Genomic DNA, 23,909 nt, shown 5'->3' on the forward strand with positions numbered 1-23,909 from the left:
CTTCATAAAAGGAATGAGTGTTAGAATGGAGGAAGGCAGAGAAATTCACAACATTAACTCAAATGTTTTTCATTAAAATTCAATCAACACCACAGCCAGGCTACCAACTGAGACTAAGATCTGACTGATCAGAGAATGTCACCACTTTCAAGATTGAGAACCAAAAAGGAACAGAGAAGGATTCAATAAAAACACTCTCTATATGACATAATATTAAACACATGTGTATAGATGGAACTTATGCACACATTTAAAAAAAACAGAAGGTTATAGAGAAGGAGCACAACTTGGGAAAGGATTCCATGTGTTTGTGGACAGACCTGCACCAGAAATATCCAGCAGGGTTCTGTACCTAACCCATGCCTAGTTTGCCACACCTTCACCATTTCATCATCAGGCAAAAGTTTTGAATGTCCATTACGCTGGTAAAAACATAGGTGTGGGAATAAGATCTGTGACCTGGATATGACATAGTGAATACTGAAATAGGTATGAGATGTTCAATACTGCAATAAACTGTATCAAAAGGTGGTAGATTTTCCTTTAGATTAGAGGGGTTTAATGAAACCCTGCATGAGTAGGTATCTGAGGCCCGTTACAGACCGCCCAAAAGGGGCGGTCTTGGGCCGCTGCCGGTTGCAGCGCGGAGGAGCCGCAGCAGCCAAACCGTGCGACTCCCCCGCGCTGCAAAAAATGAGTGCAGAAATCGCACTCCTTCCGGCAACCCAGAAGAGCCGCCGCAAGTGCCAAAGCGCGCACTCGTGATGGCTCTTCCGGGTTTAGACGTCCGGACGCTGCGCGTCCATTACGTCAAGATGGCCGCACCCGTCTGTATAGGGCGCCACCATCTTGCCATAGGGAATACGTGCGAGGGGCAAGGCGCATCCGGAAGCGCCGCCCCTCACGCGTATTCCTGGCGCAACGATGGCGCCGCTTAGGCCCATCTGTAAGGCGCCTGAGATACCACAGCACCAGATTTTCTGCAAAGGCATGGAGTTAGACTAGATGAACTTTTGGAGGTCTCCCCTAATTTTTTTGCTTCTAAAAACACATCTAAAAGATGGTGCATAGGTTCAGATGGACACCAGAATTTAATACTTGTCAATTCTTGTGTAAAGTCACATGCAGTTGTTTTTATATTAGAATAGATTCTTTTTAAATTGCAACACGTGAATCTAGAACTAGAAATTGAGTAAGACATACATTTTATTTGAAATTTTATGCAAATTTACCAATTTTGCACTTGTAGAACCAATGAATGAACCTGAAGAGAACTGTGAAGCAATTTTGCATTTTTCTAATTATAACGTTGCCATTATTCCATACAGAACATGCACATTATGTATGTTGTACAGAAAAGTATAGAGGGAAAAAAAAACAATACTGAAAAACATACACAGAACTCATGCCAAAGATATGTATTGGGGAGAAACGCTACAGAAAAATGCATGTACTAAGGGATATGCTCAATATTGTACACAATTTTTCTGCAGACCTGTAAGAAATATATTTCATACAACAATGTTGAATTGGGCTCAGCTGAACATAAACTCAGAAACACAACAAATATAATGGAACTGAAATAGGCAGATCTACTTTCGCTTTTCTTAGAAGCCTTGCTTCAGCTACTGGTAAGTCAGATATCAGGAAATTAGTCACAAATACACAGTTGTCTTTATTAGTACCTTTTCCATCTCTGCTTTAAATGGAAAAAAAATGAAATACACAAATGAATTCATTTGATGAGATTATTCTACTGCAGGTCACAACTGAATGGCTGCATTATTAATACTGAGCTCAAATGACTAGTTTTCCTTCTTTCATGATCACTGGTTTCAAGCAATTTTTTTTAAAAAAAACCCATAGCCCCTGGGTAGACTTATTTACCATGAATGACTCACACACCATACACATGATTGCTACTACCACCTCACCCAGATACTGGCAGAGTTACAGGGAGCAATTTTCCCTTAAGGTGTGAACTTTACTTGAAGAGTTTCTCCATTATAGTAAGCAATACAAGTGTGCTTTTCTTCAACATTAAGCATGAATTACATATTGATCAACTCCTTTCATGTGGGCAAACAAGGAAAATCCAAGCTAACATTTACTTTCTGACATTTCATGTAATTTTTAGGAACAAACTAAGAAACATTAGAAGTAAAAGATTACCAGGACTTGGAATGCCATACTACCAAAGCCGAGTGAATGTGTGAAACTGGTATTTCAAACTCTGATTCAACCACAAACTCACTAGGTGGTCTTAGGCAAGACAACTTCAGCTGTCATCTGCAAAATGGGTAGTGTTGTGACTTATTACATTTGTATTCATCTAAGAAGCTCAGGACTGACATATGTGGTCTCTTCTCCACCACTGCTTTTGCCCTCATTACAATCCCGTGTAACAGGTTAAATTGAAACCAAGTAAGATGCTTCCAAGATCAACAGTGACTGACCTTCACACCTAAAGATATGTTAACCATCACAGAATTATAACATTGGAGGAGACCTTGTAGGTGTTCTGAACTCCTGGTTAATCCAGAGCCAGAACATCACCAATCTCTTGTTCAAAAAACTCCAATATTTACCAGAATAAATTATTTACTGACCAAGTCTGTAACAATATCCTGCTTTTATTTCTGGCACCATCAGATGCCACAGAAGAAATAACTTATTGCATCAGTAATACATGAAGTAATGATGAGCAATCACACTGAAGACTCTCTTTTGAACCAATGCTTCCATTCTAAATATATTGCTTCCTCAGGCATCTATAAAATCGAGCTACAAAGTACTCATGTTTCCTAAAAGTGAAAAGCATGCATTTAAGACTGATGCTACAGTCTTCTAAATATTGTTTTATTTTTAATTAGAAAAAGTACAGGAACAACAAATCCAGATTATTGGCCAAGACCATGAAGCAAGGAAAAGATACTCTCCTAGTAAAGCCTTCCTTACCTTGAATGCACTGAAGAGTTCCATCTTCAGCCCTTATTGTAAAAGTTTCACCTGGATTGACTTGAACAAAAATGACCTGCCAAAACAAAACAATAAGAAAAATTTATTCCTCAAAAGATACCCATTTTGTTCACTTGTGATACATTAACTAAAATACCGACCTGGCACATGGTATTGTTGAAAGCAGGGATAGTCTGAATAACTATCTGTAAACCACTCTGAGAGTCTTTAGGGATGAAGAGCAGGGTATAAACACCGTAAATAAGTAAATAAATAGATCTGCAATAACCAGAGGCATATTGACTGAAGGACTGAAACAACAGGCAGACATCTAACATCTCCAATTGTTTTGTTTTTTTCTTCTTCTCCTGTTTGTTTTTTGTTGTTGTAATTTAATTTTATAACTCAATAAATGTACTGAAAATTGTAGAGAGAAAAATTACTAGTCTCTACCGAAACAGGTGGGACAGCACAACCAACTGAGCAGGGAAAGCTTAGCCATATAGTTCATGTCCTTAAAATGCCACAGTTAGATGACTGGAACATGTTTGATACAGGGCATTCCTTGTGCATGGTTTGAATGTTGCATCCAGTGAAGAATGCAACCACTATGGAGCTCTGGGGGCAGCTGCACTGGTTATGTGTTAGCCATATTAAAGCCATATTTAAATATAAATATAAATGAGTACTACTCAAAATGCTGTTTTGCCAACTGGTGCTGGTCTACAAACCACTGACTGCTAGTCTGCAACAAGTTTCTAGGAAACAAAATAACAGTTGTAGCCAATGTATACACATATGATGCCAGCCCCTGGCACATTGGAGGAAAAAGATCTGCTGGTCCACTGCTTCAGATAATTGAAGAAAAATTGTCCTGATGTTAAGATGTTTGTTGTGTTTACAGTGAATTATACAGTTGGCCCTTGGTGGGGGAATCCATCTGTGGATGCTGAAGTTTCATTGACTTCAATGGAAGAGCATGCATGTGGCTTCATCGCCATTAGGGGCAGCTCGCACACTGACTTGCTCAGGGTTCCTGGCAGGGAGTTCATGAACCACTCCAGGCAGGGCCTACCCCCCCCCCTTCCCCAGAGAGGCCACTGGGCTCCACTGGTGGTGGCTGAGGCAGCTTCTGAGTCCCCACCAGGCACAGGTATACAGGTGGGAATGTTCACATCATGTATTTTAATGTTTTTAGGACCAGGGAAATACATTTGATATGCAATTTTCCTGCTACATTTCTTATGCTACTTTGGTCATGTTGGGACTTTTAGCTTATTCTGTGTTTCATTTCCCCTATTTATACTTTAACTGGTACTCCCTTTACACCTGAGATTAATGTGTATTAATATGCACTAAAGGGGCTCTCCTCTGCTTCCCATAGTTGGGAGCAGAATAACACAGAGCAATGGAGAGAAGACCCCCCCACACACACACCTGGTTGACGTTTCAGTGACATTATATAACTTGTATATTTTGTGCTCTCATACTGTATTGAATTATATTGCTATATGGTCTGAATAGTTAGGAAACTATAAAGTCTGAATGAAAGGTTTAGAATGCTGGATGGAACATATCTGCATGGGATGGTGGCTGGTGAAATGAAAGTGGGAGGTGTCATTAATAAGCTGTGGTGGGAATGACAGTCAAATAGGATTGATGCTTCTGAAAAAAATACCAAAAGACAGTAGGGCTGCTAGACAGCAAACTAAAGTGAGCTCCATTAATGGTTGTGCAGAAGAGAGATTCCCCATCACAGTGTACAGATGCAAGAGTTGGATGGTGAAGAAAGACAATAGAAGGAAAATTAACACATTTGAGATGTGGTGCTGAAGATACTATGGACAGCCAAGAAGACAAGCAAATGAGTCTTAGAACAGATCAACCAGGAATTCTCCCTGGAAGCCTGGATGACTAAATTGAGACTGTCATACTTGGACCACATCATGAGAAGGCATGAATCATTGAAAAAGGCAATGAAGATGGGAAAGGTAGAGGACAGTAGAAAGAGAGGAATACCACACACCAGATGGTTAGAGTCAATCAGGAAGGCCATAGGCCTGACCCTACAGGATGTGAGCAGAGCAGTCGAGAACAGGGAATCTTGGAGATGTCTCATTTATAGGGTTGCCGTGAGTTTAAGACAACTTGAAGGCAGCTAACAAGAACAACAGAAGAGAGAATTTCAGCAAGTGGTGCTTGTTACATTACAGTGCATGATAAGCAACACCTGTTGAAATGCCCTCTTCTGCACAACCATTAAAGCAACAGGAGCCCTCTCCAGTTTTCAACCTAGCAATCCTAAAAGACGTGGGGGGGGGGGGGGGAATAGAGTAGGTGAGGGGAAATTGTGCTTGCCAGTAATGCATTTGGTCCATTAGACATTTATTAATATAAAAGACACTGCAGTTACAAGTGTTTATGTTTTTGGCAGTAAGGAGTAAAATTAGTTCCATATACCATAAGATCTATTTAATCAAATTATATTTATCACCATAACCGTGTCTACCACTTTATCACTATACCCCATATCAGAGCCAGAAAAAGCAACATTTATACATAAACCTAGAGGAGGTAGATCCAGTGGAATCCTAGAGGCACTAGTACCCGACATAAAGTGTGAGGATCTGAGGTGTTAGTCAGAAGTGTGATCACCACAGTGTCCTAGGTATAGATGCCCTGCTTATTTTGGCACCAAGTTAAGACCCAGTTATTTACCAAAGCTTTGGGGTTCAGTAACTACATCTCTTTCAGTGATTGCAGCTCAGCTTTTGATTTGTTTGTTTGGATTTATTATGGTGATTTCCCATTGATGTGGTTTTCAGTTGTCCTTTTCACTGAAAGCTAATGAAATAGGGTGGCTCAGAAATATTTTAACGAATAAAAAATGAACATGTCATACCAATTCACTAGCTACCTACCTATAAATGCTCTCTTAAGTAGCCTGCCTGCACAAGGAAGTTAATATCAAACAGACTATGAATTCTCTCCCCTACAAATTACAGCACACAACATTCCTGTGCCTGGATGGGAAAGGGTGATTTCATACAAAGTCAGTCCTGTGAGACTCCCTCCATTAGTGATCCACTAATTCAATGAACATGAGGGAAATTTGCCAGTGAGTACTGTGCAGGTGTCTCAAAACATGCATCAATCACTTTTAACATGCACAGAGCCAATTTAACTATACCATTGGATAAAATACGACTATTTAACTATACTACTAGATAAAATACAAAAAATTGTTATTGTTCATATAAGCGCAATTATTGATGAAAGTTAGTCTACTGCAGGAGCATCTGCAGAAACACTTAACATGCATCAATCCACTTCATGATGCTGGAAAGCATCCTTTGGTTTATAGTTTTATTTCAAGATGTTATCATTAAAAATGGAATGTGGAAGGTGGCTGCATGCTAAATAAAAAGTCTGTGTGTCTTGCATGGCAAAGTAAATTGAATCCATGCAAAAAAGCACACACTGCTTTTTGACACAGCAGTGCTAGAAATCCATATAAACAAACCTAGTTGTCTCCTTTTTCCTTGCACACACAAAATCCCTTTCCCAACAAAACAGTTTAAAAAAAAACATAGAATCTTCCTCACTCTGGACTTCCAAACACAAATGGAGAAAGAGCTATTTATAGTGACTGTTTACATTATACAATTTACCAAGCAGCACTATTCTGATCACAGTGAGAAGCTGTCTGCATTTATTTTAGGCAGCAACCAAAAGGGTCATATCCGAATGGCAGAAAGATTCCTCAGCTGAGAGCAAAGGACTCTGCAGAACTGCTTGAAGCTGCCACATAGTACATTGGAAGCTTGAAATTTAAAAATAAATACAGTACTGTACTTGGTGGGATTTCTGGGGGAGAAATGAGGGAATTTCTTTCTTACTCCTGATATAATGGATTCAAATTAGACGAAAGAAATTTTTGATTGAAGTATTTCCCCACAGTAAGAACTGTTTGACAGAGGAGTAGATTACTTCAGAAAGTGGTGCACTCTCCTTTCTTGGAGGATTATAAAGGAAAGCTGCATGCCCACCTTTTAGGGATGCTTCAGCTGTGGCTTCCAATGTTCACAAACGGTTGCAATAGATGGTCCTTGCATCTCTATGTTCCATGTTCTGTTGTCCATTCACCCACTAGTTAGTAAGTGAAGAATTTTCAGAAAGCAAACCAGTGACAGTCATACCAGCTTCCTCTTAATGCAAGATACAAGAATGCCACAGGTATCCTTACTGCAGAAGAATACCGCTTCACAAAACTGGCCCTGTTTTGCACATGGCGACATAAAATATGCAATGGCCCCATATTTCATTTCCCAAGTAGCAGTCAATGACATGGGGCAAGGAAACGCCAAGTGAAGTCATGTCAAACAAAACACAGTCTTTTAACCAACAGTATTAGTCAACAAAAGAGAATGACACAGGATATCTATTTCTGGCAGTAGCTATACATCTTTACTAACCTCTAGTTCAGCCTTTCCAAACTTGCCATCCACCAGCTGTGTTGGACAACAACTCCCACCAATGACCATGCTGATTGGGGATGTTAGCAGCTTAAGTTAATAGCTGATGTATGTTACAGCGTATTCTCAAAAAAAGATAAATACTGAAAAATCCTCATTCACTAGCACAATAACATTTTTGTCCCTAGATTCATGTTTTTTTGTTTTCTGCAGAATCAGCACAGATACAGACCTAGAATGTCATTCTTACACATTCTTACATTCATACCCTGGCACAATAGGAAACAGTGCCTTCAAATTTCAGCCATTTGCAACTTACAGTTTTCTTTCTATCAAAAAACGCCTAGAGCTAAAAATCTATCTCCATCTATATGGATTTATGAGAGCCAGAGTGGTGTATTAGTTTGAGCATTGGACTATGACTCTAGTGGCATGGGTTTGAATCCCTGGCCATGGAAACATATCAGGTGAGCATGAGCAAGTCATATTCTCTCAGCCTCAGAGGGAGGCAAAGGCAAACATCCTCTGAACAAATCTTGAGAAAGAAACTCCTATGATAGTCTCACCTTATGGTCACCTTAAACTTGATGGCACAACAACAAAAACTACAACAACAATAGTGTATGGATTCATATAGAAAAAGATATCTCAACTTATCTGTCTGTCTGCCTGCCTGCCAACCTGCCACTGAGGTACAGTTTTTGTCTTAGCCCGTGTAATGAATTTGGCTTTTTTTTTAAATGACTTTTTTTTACTCAGCTAAACAGGAAGACACTGAAGTGAAATGCTCTAGTTGTTTATCTCATCAGAGACAGTTTTATTACCAGCATAGGAAAATCATCTACAATACAAACAGTGAAAGATGCCCCTCTGCCCCTCATATTCAAGTATGTTTTCTAGCCCTAATTGTTTGAATGTTTTCTAGCTGTGGCTGTTTATTCTGAAAACACAAAACCCTGTTTGTGTCTGATGTGTGCATAAACTCTCCTACATAAGCAGTTGGACATTTTCACCTGAGGGGCAACATCTGCAATCAGCTCAAGGTCACAGATGTAGAGTTGCACTGTAATGCTATTGAGCATGTCAGCACATATTCCCAGCTGATGTGTAGCGGTCTCTCTTCTGAATTGGCAGTATCGCAGTTTCCTTTGTGGATTTGGCTGTGCATTCAACAAAGGTTACATGGCAAAATCAACACATAATAGCATATGTAGGGATATGCCCTATGCAACCTTGATGTATGAATTCAATATGCAGCCTTCCTTTTGCCACACTGTTTGAAACTGAGTGCATAGTCAAAATTTCTAAAATCCTTCTGCATCTACAACAGTAGTGACAGAAATTAGTGATGCTTTTAATGTAAGGGCAATGGCCTTTCTATATGTAGCAAAGAAAAGACCCAGTCTTAATAACATCAAAATATGAGAAACCCTCTTTTTTTCCTCAAGACACAGAGCAGAAATTAGTGCATAGCATACATAGCTTTGAAATAACAGTAATTCTCCAAGAGTGCATTGTCATGGTTAAATTATAACTTCTAGAAAAGGAAAATGCTACGATAGACCATTATGTTAGGTTTGCAGCAAGATTTTCACAAGACGCTGATTAGGAGAGACAGGGACAGCAAAGACACCACAATCAGGGTCCCAGAAGAGATAAAAATAAACTAACAAATGCCAGCCCATCCACCTCAGCTCAATCAGCAGTTAGACATCTGCCCTCCAGCTTGCAAATGCCTATGAATTATTCACATGGGCTGCGCTTTCCTTCAAATAAAACACAGCACTCACAACAAAGTGATAAAGCTGGGAGATGGAAGTGTGTGTCCTTCTTTAAAGAGATGTATGTTCTTTAAGTTAAATGACAGTGCAGGAACATTCAAGCCACTACACTCCTCAGGCCAGGGCTCTGCTCTCTAGAAATTACAGTCAGAAAGTCACACCTCCAGCACACACATACTTTGGCACACATATACACATGCAGTCCTAAGCACAACTAATATCACCACAATAAAGGCTATGAGTTCGATCCCAGGCAGTGCTCCAAGGTTGACTCAGCCTTCCATCCTTTCATAGGTTGGCAAAATGAGGACCCAGCTTGTTGGGGGCAATTAGCTTACAGATTGTAAACTGCTTAGAAAGTGCTGAGTTCACTGATAAGCAGTATAGAAATGTACATGCTATTGCTAGTAAACCATATCAATGCTCAAATCTGCCTTGGTCATATTACCTGTACATGTTTCACTAAACCTTACTTGGTGGTGAGGGAAATACACGCTGCACATGCTCGAGGGAACTCTCGACTACTGTGGTGTCAAAAAACCTAGAGTTAGGTCTGCTAAATCCCGTCACCTGTCATTACACCCTGAGAAAAAAGGTCCTTCCACATCTGCTTCCAACATTCACAAGGTGAGTCTCCCTTATCCAGAATTCCAAAATATTCCAAACACCAAACTTTTTTTTCAGGGGGGGTGGCTGACATTTTTGCTTTCTGACAGTTCAATGTACACCTATTTTGTTTCATGCACAACGTTATTAAAATATTGTATAAAATTACCTTCAGGCTATGTGAGCTATATTAAAAATAATAATTGTAAGCCGCCCTGAGAGCCATTAGGGCTGAAGGGTGGGATATAAATACCTAAATAAATAAAATAAAATAAATATATCTGGAACATAAATGAAAGTTGTATTTAGACTTGTGTTTAGACTTGGGTGCCATCTCCAAGATATCTCATTATATATCTATACGCAAATACAAGTATTCCAAAATCACCAAAAAGTCTGAAATCCAACATGTCTCTAGTCCCAAGCATTTTGGCTAAGGTAGACAACCTGTATTTCTGGCATGGCTCAAGCCTGCTAAGTCACTATGGCAACCAGACAGCAATCTGATAGTCACCTCAATACACTGGACCAGCTTCAGCATCCTAATATTTAATTTCTCCACATGCATTTGAAAAAAAGCCTTCATTATCATCCTTCCCAAGTCTCAAATTCTCCCTGAACTGCAATGGCAAGGAAAGGTAGTTTATTTGTTTGACGAAAGGCAGGGAGGAAACCTTTACTGATTCCATTCCTCGGCTGCAATCTATCTATGGAGGAGGAGAGAGTCTCCTGACACTTTCCTGACAACCAGCATCAGGATGACAGTCATATATTTTTACTTCAAGCATCTCTGATGTAGGAGGCTGAGACACTGGCAGATTTTTATGACACTTCAAACCTCTCTTCTTAATATAATACACACACAGGCATACATAAAACACAACGTCTCCTCACTAGGGAATAATAGCAACCTCAACATTGTGAAGAACATTATTTTTATAGCCTGCCTATCCTTGGAACTCTCCTTAGCTCATTTTTCAACAGTAATGCCTTCAAAACAAAGGGACACACTGGCTGCATCCGACTACAAAACTATGTTGCTTTGACACCATTTTAACTGCCATGGCTTCATGCAATATGTCAATTAAAGTGTTGTTAAAACAGATTATTTCTGCAGTGCAGATGCAGCCACTGTGTACACAAAACATACTCAGGATGAAGTGAATAGGATAGGGAGGGTAACTGTGGTGGGTTAGGAGACCAATTGTTTGAAGGCCACACAGAATCCCATGAACCAAAAAATGGCAATGGACACAAGTTGACTCAGATACTTTGATTTCAATTAGTAGTTGGGTTGAGAGCTGCACCACCAATGCCTAACTATCTGAAGAGGTGGCCCTGCAGTGTGCAGGCCAATGTGCTCCCCCCACACAGCTTCAAGCTGCTACCAAAGCAGTGACAGCTTCTATGTCAGTAAGGCAATGCACCCACTCCAGGTTTCAGCCTATGCTGACTTATCCATGGTGTTGTACCCTATTCTCAAATTAAATTTCACACTTTGGATAACTTTTTAAAAGTTTGGAGCAAAACAAAAAGCAGATTCAATATTCCTGGTAACATGTTGCTCACCAGATTCCTAAGGCTTTTTAAGAACAACAACAAAAACAAATTACACTCAACCTTCCACATTCGCAGAGGTTAGGGGCACAAGACTGCTGTGAACGTGAAAAACTGTGAATTACTCCCCCCCTCCACAGAAGCCAGTTAAAGGGAGGGGCGCACACTCCTCTTTCCCCCCCGTCCTACAGTCCATTTAACTGGCTCCCCACACCTTTCCTGGTATCCATTCCCTCCCCTTTCCCAGGTGGATGGGTGCCTGGGGAAGACAGTGATCCAACCAGGAAAGGGTGGGGTTGGTCCGAGAACCCTTCCTGGCTTCTCCCTCCTGGACTTTTTTCGCAAGGAGAAAATCCCAGGAGAAAGGAGGAAGAGGAAGAGTGTGCCCACACCCGGCCTTGACCTCACAAAACCATGAAGATTTCCATACTTGGCTGCATCGTGGCTCAAACATCTCCAAAACATCCTTAAAAGGTGGAAGAAGTGTGCATGTCTGGAAGCCAGGCACGCTTCCTTCATTGTCATGTAATTGTCACTCCCTCTAGCATCCCTGAATCATTGCAAGGGGAGCAGATTTCCTATGAACGCAAACTTTGCATTCATAGGAAATCCACTCCGCAGGAACAATTCAGGGATGCTAAGGAGGGAGCAACGTTTCCCTGATGATTGAGGAAGCATGCCTGGCTTCCAGACACGTACACTTCCTACATCTTTTAGGGACATTTCAGGGACGTTTATCAACGAATGTCAAAGCTGTGAATGAGAAGGTTCAAGTGTATATTATTATTATTATTATTATTATTATTATTATTATTGACTCGATGTAGGGAACAATAACAGACCAAAAAATACACAACATCAGTTAACACAAAAGAACAAGACACATAAATATTAAAACAATCCACATGGTTTACATATTTTACCTATTAGATTGTAAGCCTGAGGGCAAGGAACCATCTATTATCCCCTCTGTTGTAAGCCGCCCGGATTCCCAGTGATAGGGCAGCATATAAATAAATCCTATTATTATTATTATTATTATTATTATTATTAAAATAATCCACATTAAAAATTCATCATTTAAAATTTACAATTTAAAATCATCTGGATAGGTCTGCCAGAAGAGACTTGTCTTTAATGCTGTTTTAAATCTGAATATTGTATTCAGCTGTCAAATCTCTTCTGGCAGGTCAGTCCACAGTCTAGGGGCAGCTGAAGTCAACCTAGTCCTGGTTGACTGCAGTAAATGTCCTGCAGAGGGCATGAGTGTATGGGGCAGATTATATGAGAGGAGATAATTCCAAAGGTAATTTAGAGCCAAAGCTTTAAGAACTCTGTAACCTTACACTGAACTGAGGTCCCTGCTCATTTATTCCTGCATGTCATGAGAGGTTCATCGTGTTCTTTCTCCCTACCTCAGTCTTAAACTCAGTTTAAACCCCATACTGACGTAAGGTCTGTTTTTAACCACCCTCGAGTCAACTCGTGACAATCCTGTGGATGAAACAGCTCTTAATTATTTAATATGTAATTAATCCATCAGTTAATTAATTAATGTGTAGGGATATAACATGCTAGGACAACTGGCCTATCAGTATCTCACCAGAAATCAACATTAAGTTAAAAATAATGATAATCAAGACATTTAGTTGAAATGTAGCCCTCCTGTCCACAAAGTTTAAGTAAAGATAAAGTAAAGGTTTCCATTTTTTTAAAAAAAACTGTCACATCATGTCAAACTGTAAGGGGCAGTGCTCATCTCCACTACTAAGCCAAGGAAGCCAGCATTGTCAAAGATGACCCATGGTCATGTGGCCAGCATGACTGCATGAAACGCTGTTACCTTCCTACTAATGTGGTACCTATTTATCTACTTGCACTTTTGCATGCTTTCAAACTGCTAGGTTGGCAAAGGGTTAACTAGTGATAGGATTGCCCTCAGTCACATGGCACTTGGGTCTCAACCTGCTCACCTGGCAATTGTCAGAGTCAGCATCTTAACCACTGAGCCACCACCTCACAAATTTTTCAACACTTTTTATTTTAAAGTACAACATGAAATGAAGACATCACAGAGTAGACTATAGTACTGCAAACAGCTGAATGTGCCTCCAAGTCCGAGCTGTGGAATTTCTTTACTGTTGTTGTGTGCCTTCAAGTTCTTTCCGATTTATGGTGACCTTAAGGCCTTTTCATGGGCTTTCTTTGGCAAGATTTGTTCAGAGGGGATTTACAATTGCCTTCCTCAGAGGCTGAGAACGTGTGACTAAACCAAGAACACCCAGTGAGTTTCCATGACCAAAAAGGGATTTGAACCCTGGTCTCCAGAGTTGTTGTCCAACACTCAAACCACTACACCATGTTGGCTCTGGATTTTCTTTTCATATGCCAAAATTAGACTTCCTGAATAAAAAACCTATACAGTTGGTCCTCCACATTTGCCGCTGAGGATCAGTGACAACATGGAGAGGTAGCAAAAAGACTTGAAACCCATGAATTACTGTTTACTCTTGGCCAACCCAATACTGTATAAATGTTTGATTCCCTACCTGTTCTCAGTAGGAAATCTGGTCACTCCTGGTTTTTGTTTTTGAGGTTTTCTTTCTTTAGAGTTATAGCAATTAAATGTTAATACTATATACTGAGAAAGGAACTGCTGGTTTTTTAGGGGTTTTTTTTCTTCTTTTTAAAAAAATGGTTCCTAACATCTGTTTAAACTAACCAGGTCTACACTCTTCCTTATTTGTTGTACAGGATGATATGAGTATTACTGCTCAATAAATTGCATCGAAGCAAGATAAAACAAGTTCTGTGTTATTCTTGTTCCTATCTGATATAGGATTAACTGCTTCTGTATGTTTTTCAGATAACAGACACCTTCCAGGAAGCTGAGAATACATCTTACTACCGTGTTCCTTGTTTGCACAGAACTCTATAAATGTATATTTATAATCTACACTGTCAGATATTGCAAAATAGTGAAGATAAGGGGACTGAACCAGCATGCCTACTGCCCAGGAAGCATCTTCTATTTACAATTGGAATTCCTTTTCACCAAATGACAGAACAAATGATTTCTTTTATGTTTTACCAGCACTGCTGGATGCAGAATGCAGGGATACCAATGGAACTTTAGATCTGATGGAAAAAAGACATAGATCTGATGGAAAAAAGACAATTTTGTGTCTTATTAAACAAGATAAGACAAACAGTTTTTGTATGCATTGAAGAAATCTAATGTGTCAAAAATGACAGCACCCAATGTTGTCAATTTTTTTAGAAAAATAAAAGAGCATTACACACACACACACCCCTTTTAAAATTCCACCATTAAAAAAAAAGAAAAAAAGAAAACCAAGACAGCTTTGCTAACATTTTTGAGGAGTAAATACTGGCAATTGCTTTTCACCATCTTGTTTCTCTGATTAAATCTGCATGTAAGACTGGTTCTTACTGCTGCTATTTAAATTGTTTCACTGCTTTGATTAATGTGTTTTCATGCCTTTAAAAAAAAAAACTAAACTACCTTGGATATTTTCCTATTATCATTTTTATAATACATGATTTAAATGTTTAGAAAATAAAAACCAAATCATTAACATCTATTTTCCAGATTGATGGGGCAGGCACACTAGTAGCAATTCCAATCTCCTATCCACACACAAAATTCAACACCAATTATGTCATCTTAATTTCTGTAGAGCCTGACCATCAAGGAATGAAAGTGTAGCAGAAGAAGCAATTGCCTAGACAGGGAACAACTGGAAGACTCAAGAATTCTGCATGGCAAAATCAGCCCAGCATCAGTGCCAGCATCAACACTCTTGCAAGAATTAATTTGGTGCTGGACTAGCAGGCAGAACACATACAGTTGTGCATTGATACATTTAATATCTGCCCCACCGGGGGTGGCGGACCCATTAGAATGGTCCGCCCTCGAAGGCTGATGGAGCCCATTGGATTCCAGACAGCCTTAGAGGGTTTAATGGTTGGGAATGCTGGTGATCCAGTCGATGCTCTGGTCAATACCTGGAACACCGATCTTACCAGGGCTATCGACACGATCGCTCCCAAGCGCCCTTGCCATCCCGCCCCAAATCGGAGGCCCTGGTTCACACCAGAGCTGAGGAAGATGAAGCGGTTTGGACGACGGCTAGAGCGCAGGTGGCGGAAGACTCGACTCTTATCCGACAGAACTCGCCATAGGAACTTTCTTCGTTCCTATCGGGAGGCAATACGTGCAGCGAAGAGAGCCTTCTCCTCTGCACGTATTGCGTCTGCAGAGTCCCGTCCAGCAGAGCTGTTTAAGGTGGTGAGGGAAATGACGCCAAATCCCTTACTTAACCCGACGACGGCCTGCTGTGACGTGTTTAACAACTTCTTTGCAGACAAAATCTCTCATATAAGAGCCGACTTAGATGCCACCGTTGAAACAGAGTCGACAGGCGAGGCGTCCAGTGACTCCGCCGATGTAGTCATACTGGATCAGCTCCAATCTGTGAGTACTGATGACGTGGACAAGCTGCTTGGTAAGATGAGGAAGACAACTTGCCCTCTTGACCCTTGCCCATCATGGCTGGCCGTCCAGGGGGGGGATGCATTGATGAGATTCCTCACGGATATCATTGGTGCATCCTTCAGGGAAGGACATGTTCCATCTTGTTTAAAGGAAGCGGCGGTTAGGCCGCTCCTGAAAAAACCTTCCCTGGACCCCCTGGATATGAAGAATTATAGGCCGGTGTCATTGCTGCCATTTTTGAGCAAGGTGATCGAGAGGGCGGTTGCCCTTCAGCTCCAAGCTGTCTTGGATGAAACTGATTATCTAGACCCATTTCAAACTGGCTTTAGGACAGGCTTTGGGGTTGAGACTGCCATGGTTGCCTTGACCGACGATCTGCGTCTGAGCATTGACAGGGGGAGTGTGACCCTGTTGGTGCTCTTAGACCTCTCAGCGGCTTTTGATACTATAGATCACGGCATCCTCTTGGACCGCCTGAAGGGGTTAGGTATCGGGGGCACTGCTTTGCAGTGGTTCCGGTCCTTCCTCTCGGGCAGGTCTCAGAGGGTGCTACTCAGGGACTGTAGCTCCAGTAAGAGGTACCTCACTTGTGGAGTTCCTCAGGGGGCTATTTTGTCCCCGATGTTATTTAACATCTATATGAAGCCGCTGGGTGAGATAATACGGAATTATGGTGCTGGGTGTTATCAGTACGCTGATGACACCCAAATCTATTTCTCCGTATCTCGTTCGTCGGCCTCGAATTCCGATGGCATCTCTTCTCTCAATGAATGTCTTCAGGCGGTAATGGGCTGGATGAGGAAAAACAGATTGAAACTGAATCCAGACAAGACGGAGGTGCTCATGGTAGCGGCCCCGAAACCAAGAATTGGGTTGCAACCTCCAGTCCTGGATGGGGTCACACTCTCCTCCAGCGACTGTGTTCACAGTCTGGGGGTGCTCCGTGACTCGTCGTTCCTGATGACAAATCAGGTAAATGCGACGGTCAGGAGTGCCTGTTATCAGCTTCGGCTGATACGCCAGCTGCGCCCTTTTCTGGAAGGGATCTCGAGACGGTTGTGCACGCGCTGGTAACCTCACGCCTTGACTTCTGTAATGCACTCTACATGGGGCTACCCCTGTGCTTGACTCGGAAATTACAGCTGGTTCAAAAATGGCAGCCAGGCTTGTGTCAGGTACCTCTAGGAGGGACCACATTACTCCGGTTTTGAGGTCCCTCCACTGGCTGCCTATCAGCTTCCGGGCCCAGTACAAGGTGTTGGTTATCACCTTTAAAGCCCTAAATGGCTTGGGTCCAAGCTATCTTAGGGACCGCCTCCTCCCGTACAATCCTCCCCGCGCTCTCCGGTCCTCTGGGAGGAACTTACTGCAGCCTCTAAAATCTAGGCTTGCAGCGACCTCCCAGAGGGCGTTCTCTGCTGTCGCCCCCAAACTCTGGAACGACCTGCCAGATGAGATCCGTCAGATAACATCATTAGACAGCTTTAAAAAAGTGGTCAAGACGGATCTCTTCCGGCAGGCCTTTCCAGATTAACCATCCCGGCCCATGTTCCCAGGTTCCCTGATTCCCTCATTCCTCCCGTGGCCCCATCTTAGTGATGGTTGAGGATCAACAGAGGGATATCAGGGTTTTTAGTTTTAATTGCTGTTTTATGCTTAATATTGTGTTTTTAATATGTTATACTATTTAATACTGTCTTGGGGGGGGGAGGGATAAAGGGTTTTTAATTGTCATATTTTATATTTTACTGTTGTTAACCGCCTGGATTGGTTTGCCAGAGGGCGGTATACAAATAAATATTATTATTATTATTATTATTATTAAAAAAAAACACCAGTGACAGGAAGAGAACTGTTTCACCTGCCCAGAAGGTAGAGGGAATGGAATAAACTGATGAAACAATGCATGTGCACAGCTAGCACAGTTGAAAAATGTGAAATCTTTATACATTCCTTTATACCCATCTTTATTAATGCTAGGACAAGGGTGTATTGGCAGGGAAATAACTAGTACACTTACTCATTAGATAGTGGAGATGCAATAAACTATTGAAACAATACATACATTACTTATGAGTAGCCTACTAATTCTTCTAGTTAATTTTTTGACTTTATGAAAGAGCTAATTTCTTGGAAGCTAAACATTCACCCAGATACAAAGGTTGCAAATCACTTTTTATACTGCTTGCCATAGGTAGCAGAGATACCACATACATGTTTCCCACATTATGTTTTTTAAAAACCACCACATGTCCATTGGTCTTATGAAGAAAAGAGGTACTGGTGACAATTTCCCTCTGGCCAATTCCATTTTTGTTGTGTTGCCACTAAGACAGCCACTTTTCATACCTCTCACTTTAGAATTGCAATACTTACTAAACACATAGGAGAATTTAAAAGCAAATATAGTTTATGCCTTTAGATTTCCTTAGAAGGCCTATTTTTTAAGACTTCATTCAAATGTTTCTTGTCTTCTGTGAATATGCAGTACTGCCAAAAAGTTAAAACAACCATTTCTGAGCAAAAGAAGAATTGCTGGAAAGAGTCACTAACAACATATTTTTGCTGCAGCACTATAATCACCCAACCACAGTCCCAACTGTGGAATTTTCCTGCTGCTTCCTGCAAAGGGGGAGGCCACAACACAAATCTGACAATGAATACTCTTCAGTTAACTCTTCCATTATGTACTGATAACTAAGGATCAGTCAGCTTGTTCTGTTGGGTGCAGTCCCTCCAGACCAAAGTGCTCCAAACTGGAGTCATGCCAATTCAGTACTAATTGCTCAAGGTCCTGGATTCCCTTTGCAGACACTTTCCGAGCTTTGATTGTGAGTTCCAGCATGGCAGAGGGTTGGACTGGATGGCCTTTTTGGTCTCTTCCAACTCTACGATTCTGATTCCCCCTATTTACACTAGCTTAGCATTGCCATTCTCTGCAAAAGCTAACTATATGGGAATTTACAGTTCTGTCTATTAAACTAATCCTCTCTAATATCTTTTTTTCCTCCTCCACTTAACATAGCTAAGGCTTGTGGCATCAGCTGGGAGCTATAATACAGGGCCCGCACAGTTGAGAAGAGGCCCACTGTCATCTACCATTTAGGAAGTTAATCTTAAAAACATTAGGCAGGCAAGAAGCTTCTTCAAAAGGAAGTGAGAAAAACAGGTGAGAGACTGCCAGAAAGAAAGAAAAAAATCTGCCATGTCCTTATTGCATTCAGGTTATGCCTATCAGACCAAGAAGGAAAAATGTCAATAGCTCTGAACACACTATTTTATTCAAGAATTTGGGATAACTTGGGCGCTTTACAGACCGCCCAAAAAGGGCGGTCTGCTGGCACCTCTGCTTCTGCCGCTGGGAAGCCTCAGCCTCTAAATGGCGAGGCTTCCCGTCGGCCAAAAAAGAAGCCGCAAAAAGCAGCTTCTTTTTGTGCCACGGAAATGATGCCGTAAAGCACCAATGGTGCACTCGCGACATCATTTCCGCCGTGCAATGTGCGGACGCTAAGCGTCCGCGATGTCAAAATGGTGGTGCCCATGTGTATAGGGTGCCGCCATTTTGTACATGCTCGGCACATACTAGGGTTAGGGGCATCCGGAAAGGACGCCCCTTTCTAACCCTAGTACATGCCGAGCACGTACTTTCCGCCCATGCGGAACGGGCCATGGTTACATTATTATTTGGATTAGTTGGTTATTAATATGTAGTTTTTAATCTTACACTGTTTAATCTTATTTTAAGGGGGACATTATATATATATGGATGTATTTTAACTTGTTGTACGCCGCTTTGATTGCCTGGCAAAAAGCGGAATAGAAATTTCAAAATTATTTTATTTATTATTTATTTATTGTGCAAAGTTAAAGCTCGAGAACTGGCTTGGTCAAGAAACTCTAAGTAGCTGGGTGGGCACAAAGATTTTGGTAACATGGAACAGCATGTCAAACCACTGCCAACTTCAACTACAAACACATCAAGTTATCAAAATGCTTGTCATTATGATTGGGATGATAAGAAAGTCAGACATAAGTCTATACTGCAAAGCATCACAGTTGTGGACTAAATCTCTGTATGCCTTACAAATAAGAACACTTCACAGTGCACACACAGGGTCTCTCACAGAAGACTAAAGTCACAAGCAGAGTTTTGCTCTGCTGTAACTATCTTCCCATGGGAGTAGCTGGCAGCCACATCTAGAGGGGAATGTGCCTGGATATCAGCCTTCAACAAACCAACAGGCTGGAATCAAGAAATGCTTTGATCTTGACTAGCAAAAATGCTCAGGAAGGAGCAGCTAAATTCGGCTGCCAAAAAAACCTGGAGTAGTTTTTTTTTTGTTTTTTTGTGAGAAGGCTTTGTGCTTCCAGAGAATGTTTTCATTCTGCAACCACCCTGTCTCAAACATAGACTTTTATAATGGTCCAGAAGAGATCATTTTCCCTATATAATGTTCCCATGCTCTCCTACTCCTTCTGCCATTTCTTATCACATAAAACATGACAGGGAAGAAGAACTATGATTGGTGGATTTCCTCAGCTGGGAAGCACCTTCTCTTCTTTCGGTCTGCATGGCACCAGTAAGGGCTTTGCTCTCCTCCCCTCCTTCCACCCCTTCTAGAATGTACTAAATGATGTACTGATGTTTCAATCTCTCTGTCTGACACAACTCATTACTGTGTTAGTTTGTGAAGTCGAAGGCTTTCACGGCTAGCATCCATAGTTTTTTGTGCATTTTGGGCTATGTGGCCATATTCTGGAAGAGTGTATTCCTGACATTTCATCTGCCTCTGTGGCTTGCATCTTCAGAGATGCTGGTGAAACATCAGGAATAAACTCTTCCAGGACACATCCACATAGCCCAAAAAAGCCAACAACAAATACTGTGTTAGTTTCTCCTTCCTATGTGCAAAGTTACTCCCTCCACAAAGCACTATACTTCTCCTGGAATGCAGCTAAACTTAGCCACCATCCCTTGTTCAGATAACATAGTTCTTCCTAACATATTGTAGTCAACGTGTTCCTGTAGCATTTCATTACAACTACAAGAAATGTGCTGTTGTTCTTTTATTAATAATAAAAAATAACCAAGAAAGCAGAAGGATGCTGTTGAAGGGAAAAATGAAAACACTGGATTTATGTGACAGAAAGTGGAAGACTATCCCTAGCCTTTTTAATCCTGGTTTTAAAAACAAATACTGGCTATACTTTTCTGGGGCTTGCCGGGCAAGCAAGGGCAATGTTTAATTTTCTGAAAGAGACCTGCAGGGGACTCAGACTCATGCAGAGCAAAGCTATCCCTTCTTGGGCCCTTCTTGACTCTATGGGAGGGCCAGACTGCCAATTCCTGGGCAGTAAGGGAAACAACCGCTGCATGTGTTTAGAGGTTTTGCTATATTTTTGTTGGCTTTGGCTTTCAAGGCCAGACATAATTAATGACACCATGATGGTGTGATTTAGGGACAAGTCACTAGAATAGGCACCAAAATCTGTCCCATATTCCATTTTCATGGGGGTACAGGGATAAGGTTTTATCCCTCTCCCCAACAATCTGCAGCCCCATTTACTTAGTCCAACTGAATGTAACAGGAATTGTAAAGTCAAAGGCTTTCATGGCCGGCATCCATAGCTTTTTGTGGGTTTCTCGGGCTATGTGGCCATGTTCCAGAAAAGTTTCTTCCTGACGTTTTGCCAGCATCTGTGGCTGGCATCTTCATTCTCTGAAGATGCCAGCCACAGATGCTGGCGAAACGCCAGGAAGAAACTTTTCTGGAACATGGCCATATAGCCCGAAAAACCCACAAAAAAGGTAACAGGAATTAGTGAATCTTGAGCCATTTATTGTTGCAGCTTTATTTTAGGCATGATTATATGAATGAAACACTGGAGTGGAGGTAGGCAACTTTAAGCTACTGTTCCCCCCCCCCCCCCCACATACACACACTCCGCCATTATTCTTTAGAATTTACTATGGTGGTTAGGGCTGATGGCAGTTGAAGCCCAACATGAGGACTTCAACAAAGTCCCTCTGACCCTCACACAAGCAAAGCCAACATGAAGAAAGGCACCAAAAGCAGGTTTCCCCATAAAAAGCATTCTCGTGTACACAACATTAAAATGGAGGCACGATTCTCCCGAACGTCACCACATTTCCAGGTTACAAGAGCAACTTCTGCTTGAGGATGGGATAACTATCATCACCCATAAGGATTCCAGCTCCCTGTCCAGATATATATTCAGAAGTAGAATCAACAAAGCAGTGATACTGAGCAATCTCCAAAGCATAAAATACATTATGCTAAACACATTCAGAACGCTCTCATTTTCAAGTAATGAGAAATTAAGAGAAGACTGGGAACCTGTTCATTTGCCCAGTTAGTCTCCTGCCTGTCAGTCTCCCTATCCAAGCTGCCCAGGGTGGTCTGAAATGGAGGTGGGAACAGGGGAGATATCACATGGGGCAGGAGGGATCGCTCCCATCCTTACCCCGTCCTTATCACATCTGTGCTTATCCCATCCTTCTCCCTTCAGTGGCACCCGTCACTGTATTAACACAACTTTCCTTTAATACACTGTAACAGAGCCATGCTACTTCAGGAACAGAAGAAGGACAGGATCAGCACAATATTGTCTAAAAATCTTATTGTGGTTGTGCAATAAGAATGAGGCAAGAACAGGACAATGATGACATCATGTGAAAATCTCTGCACGGGAAGGACAAGACAGGGACCTCCCGGTCCCCATGTGATAATCTCCAGAGAGAAATTTACCACGAGTGATGTCCAGAATCTGTCCATAGCAGGGTGAACAAAATGGTGAAAGGTCTGGAAACCATGCCCTATGACGAGAGACTTAGGGAGCTGGGGATGTTTAGCCTGGAGAAGAGATGGATAAGAGGTGATATGATAGCCTTAAGTATTTGAAGGGGTGTCACACTGAGAATGAAGCAAGCTTGTTTTCTGCTGCTCCAAAGAATAGGACCCAGAACAATGGATTCAAGCTACAGGAAAAGAGATTCCACCTGAACATTAGGAGGAACGCCCTGACAGTAAGAGCTGCTCAACAGTGGAACACATTCCCTCAGAGTGTAGTGGCATCTCCTTCTTTGGAGGTCTTTAAATGGAGGCTAGATGGTCATCTGTCGGGGTGCTTTGACAGTGAGTTTCTGCATGGCAGGGGGCTGGACTGGATAGCCCTTATGGTCTCTACTAATTCTATCATTCAATGATTCTATGATTGTCTTCTGGTACTTTAACATCCACATCAATATCACTTAATATAATAGGAGGAAGGGGAAGAAGGAAGATGTTATATGGGTTGTGGAGCCTGCAATGTTCTTGCTACTGTTGAAAAAAGCCAGAAATCTTAGCCTCCCTAACACAAATCATGCAACACAAATCAATCCAACCACAGGCTACCTGAACTGTTAAAAAATTTTTTAAAAAAAACAACCCCAAAATATAAAAGGCCACTAGCTTTAAAAATGGGTATTTGGGGTGTCAAACAATGGCTCTCCTAAGCTACCAAGAAAAGCAACTCAGTTTTGGGGAGAGTGTCTCAGTGTTCATGCTGACTGGGGGATACTGGGAGTTGGAATCCAAAGCCATAGCCCGTCAGAGTGCTGTACCAATGTTTCAGCATCTTGAGTCCAAGTTACTTTAATTCAGGACTGCAAACAGCATGAGACTGCTAAGGATCTATTACAAATATAGTTGGGCCAGAGAAAAATAACATTTCTGTGAATCCAGATGCTTCTTCTCACTAAGTTTCTGAACTGGCATCTCCTTTTCCATGTCTAGGCCTAACACAAGCATTCTTACATGCAATACAGCATCCACTTTGGGAAGGAAACTTTTCTTTGAAGGTTGGTTTGTTGCACTGAATTGAATAGCAGAAGCTCCCCACAAAGACACCCTCTGAATGAGAGATTCTGAGAACACAGGAATATTTGTGTTTTACTTTAAGGAACTTCTGTAAGATGGGACAGAAAACCAGCTCCTCCCTCAGCTATTC

General features: G+C 41.5%; 1 protein-coding gene across 3 annotated transcripts in view; it reads right to left on the reverse strand.

Moving 5' to 3' along the window:
• Positions 1-23,909, reverse strand: part of FNDC3B (fibronectin type III domain containing 3B) — a 396,089-nt gene that overhangs the window by 277,755 nt on the left and 94,425 nt on the right. For all 3 annotated transcript variants that reach the window (XM_089508835.1, XM_089508837.1, XM_089508834.1), the window contains exon 3: positions 2,959-3,034. In XM_089508835.1, coding sequence (XP_089364961.1) covers positions 2,959-3,034 — 76 coding nt within the window. The remainder of the gene's footprint in view (positions 1-2,958; positions 3,035-23,909) is intronic.

The sequence above is a fragment of the Sceloporus occidentalis genome, unplaced genomic scaffold, assembly GCF_023333645.1.
Source record: "Sceloporus occidentalis isolate IW3139 unplaced genomic scaffold, rSceOcc1.0.p SCAF_2, whole genome shotgun sequence".
Classification (NCBI taxonomy): domain Eukaryota; kingdom Metazoa; phylum Chordata; class Lepidosauria; order Squamata; family Phrynosomatidae; genus Sceloporus; species Sceloporus occidentalis.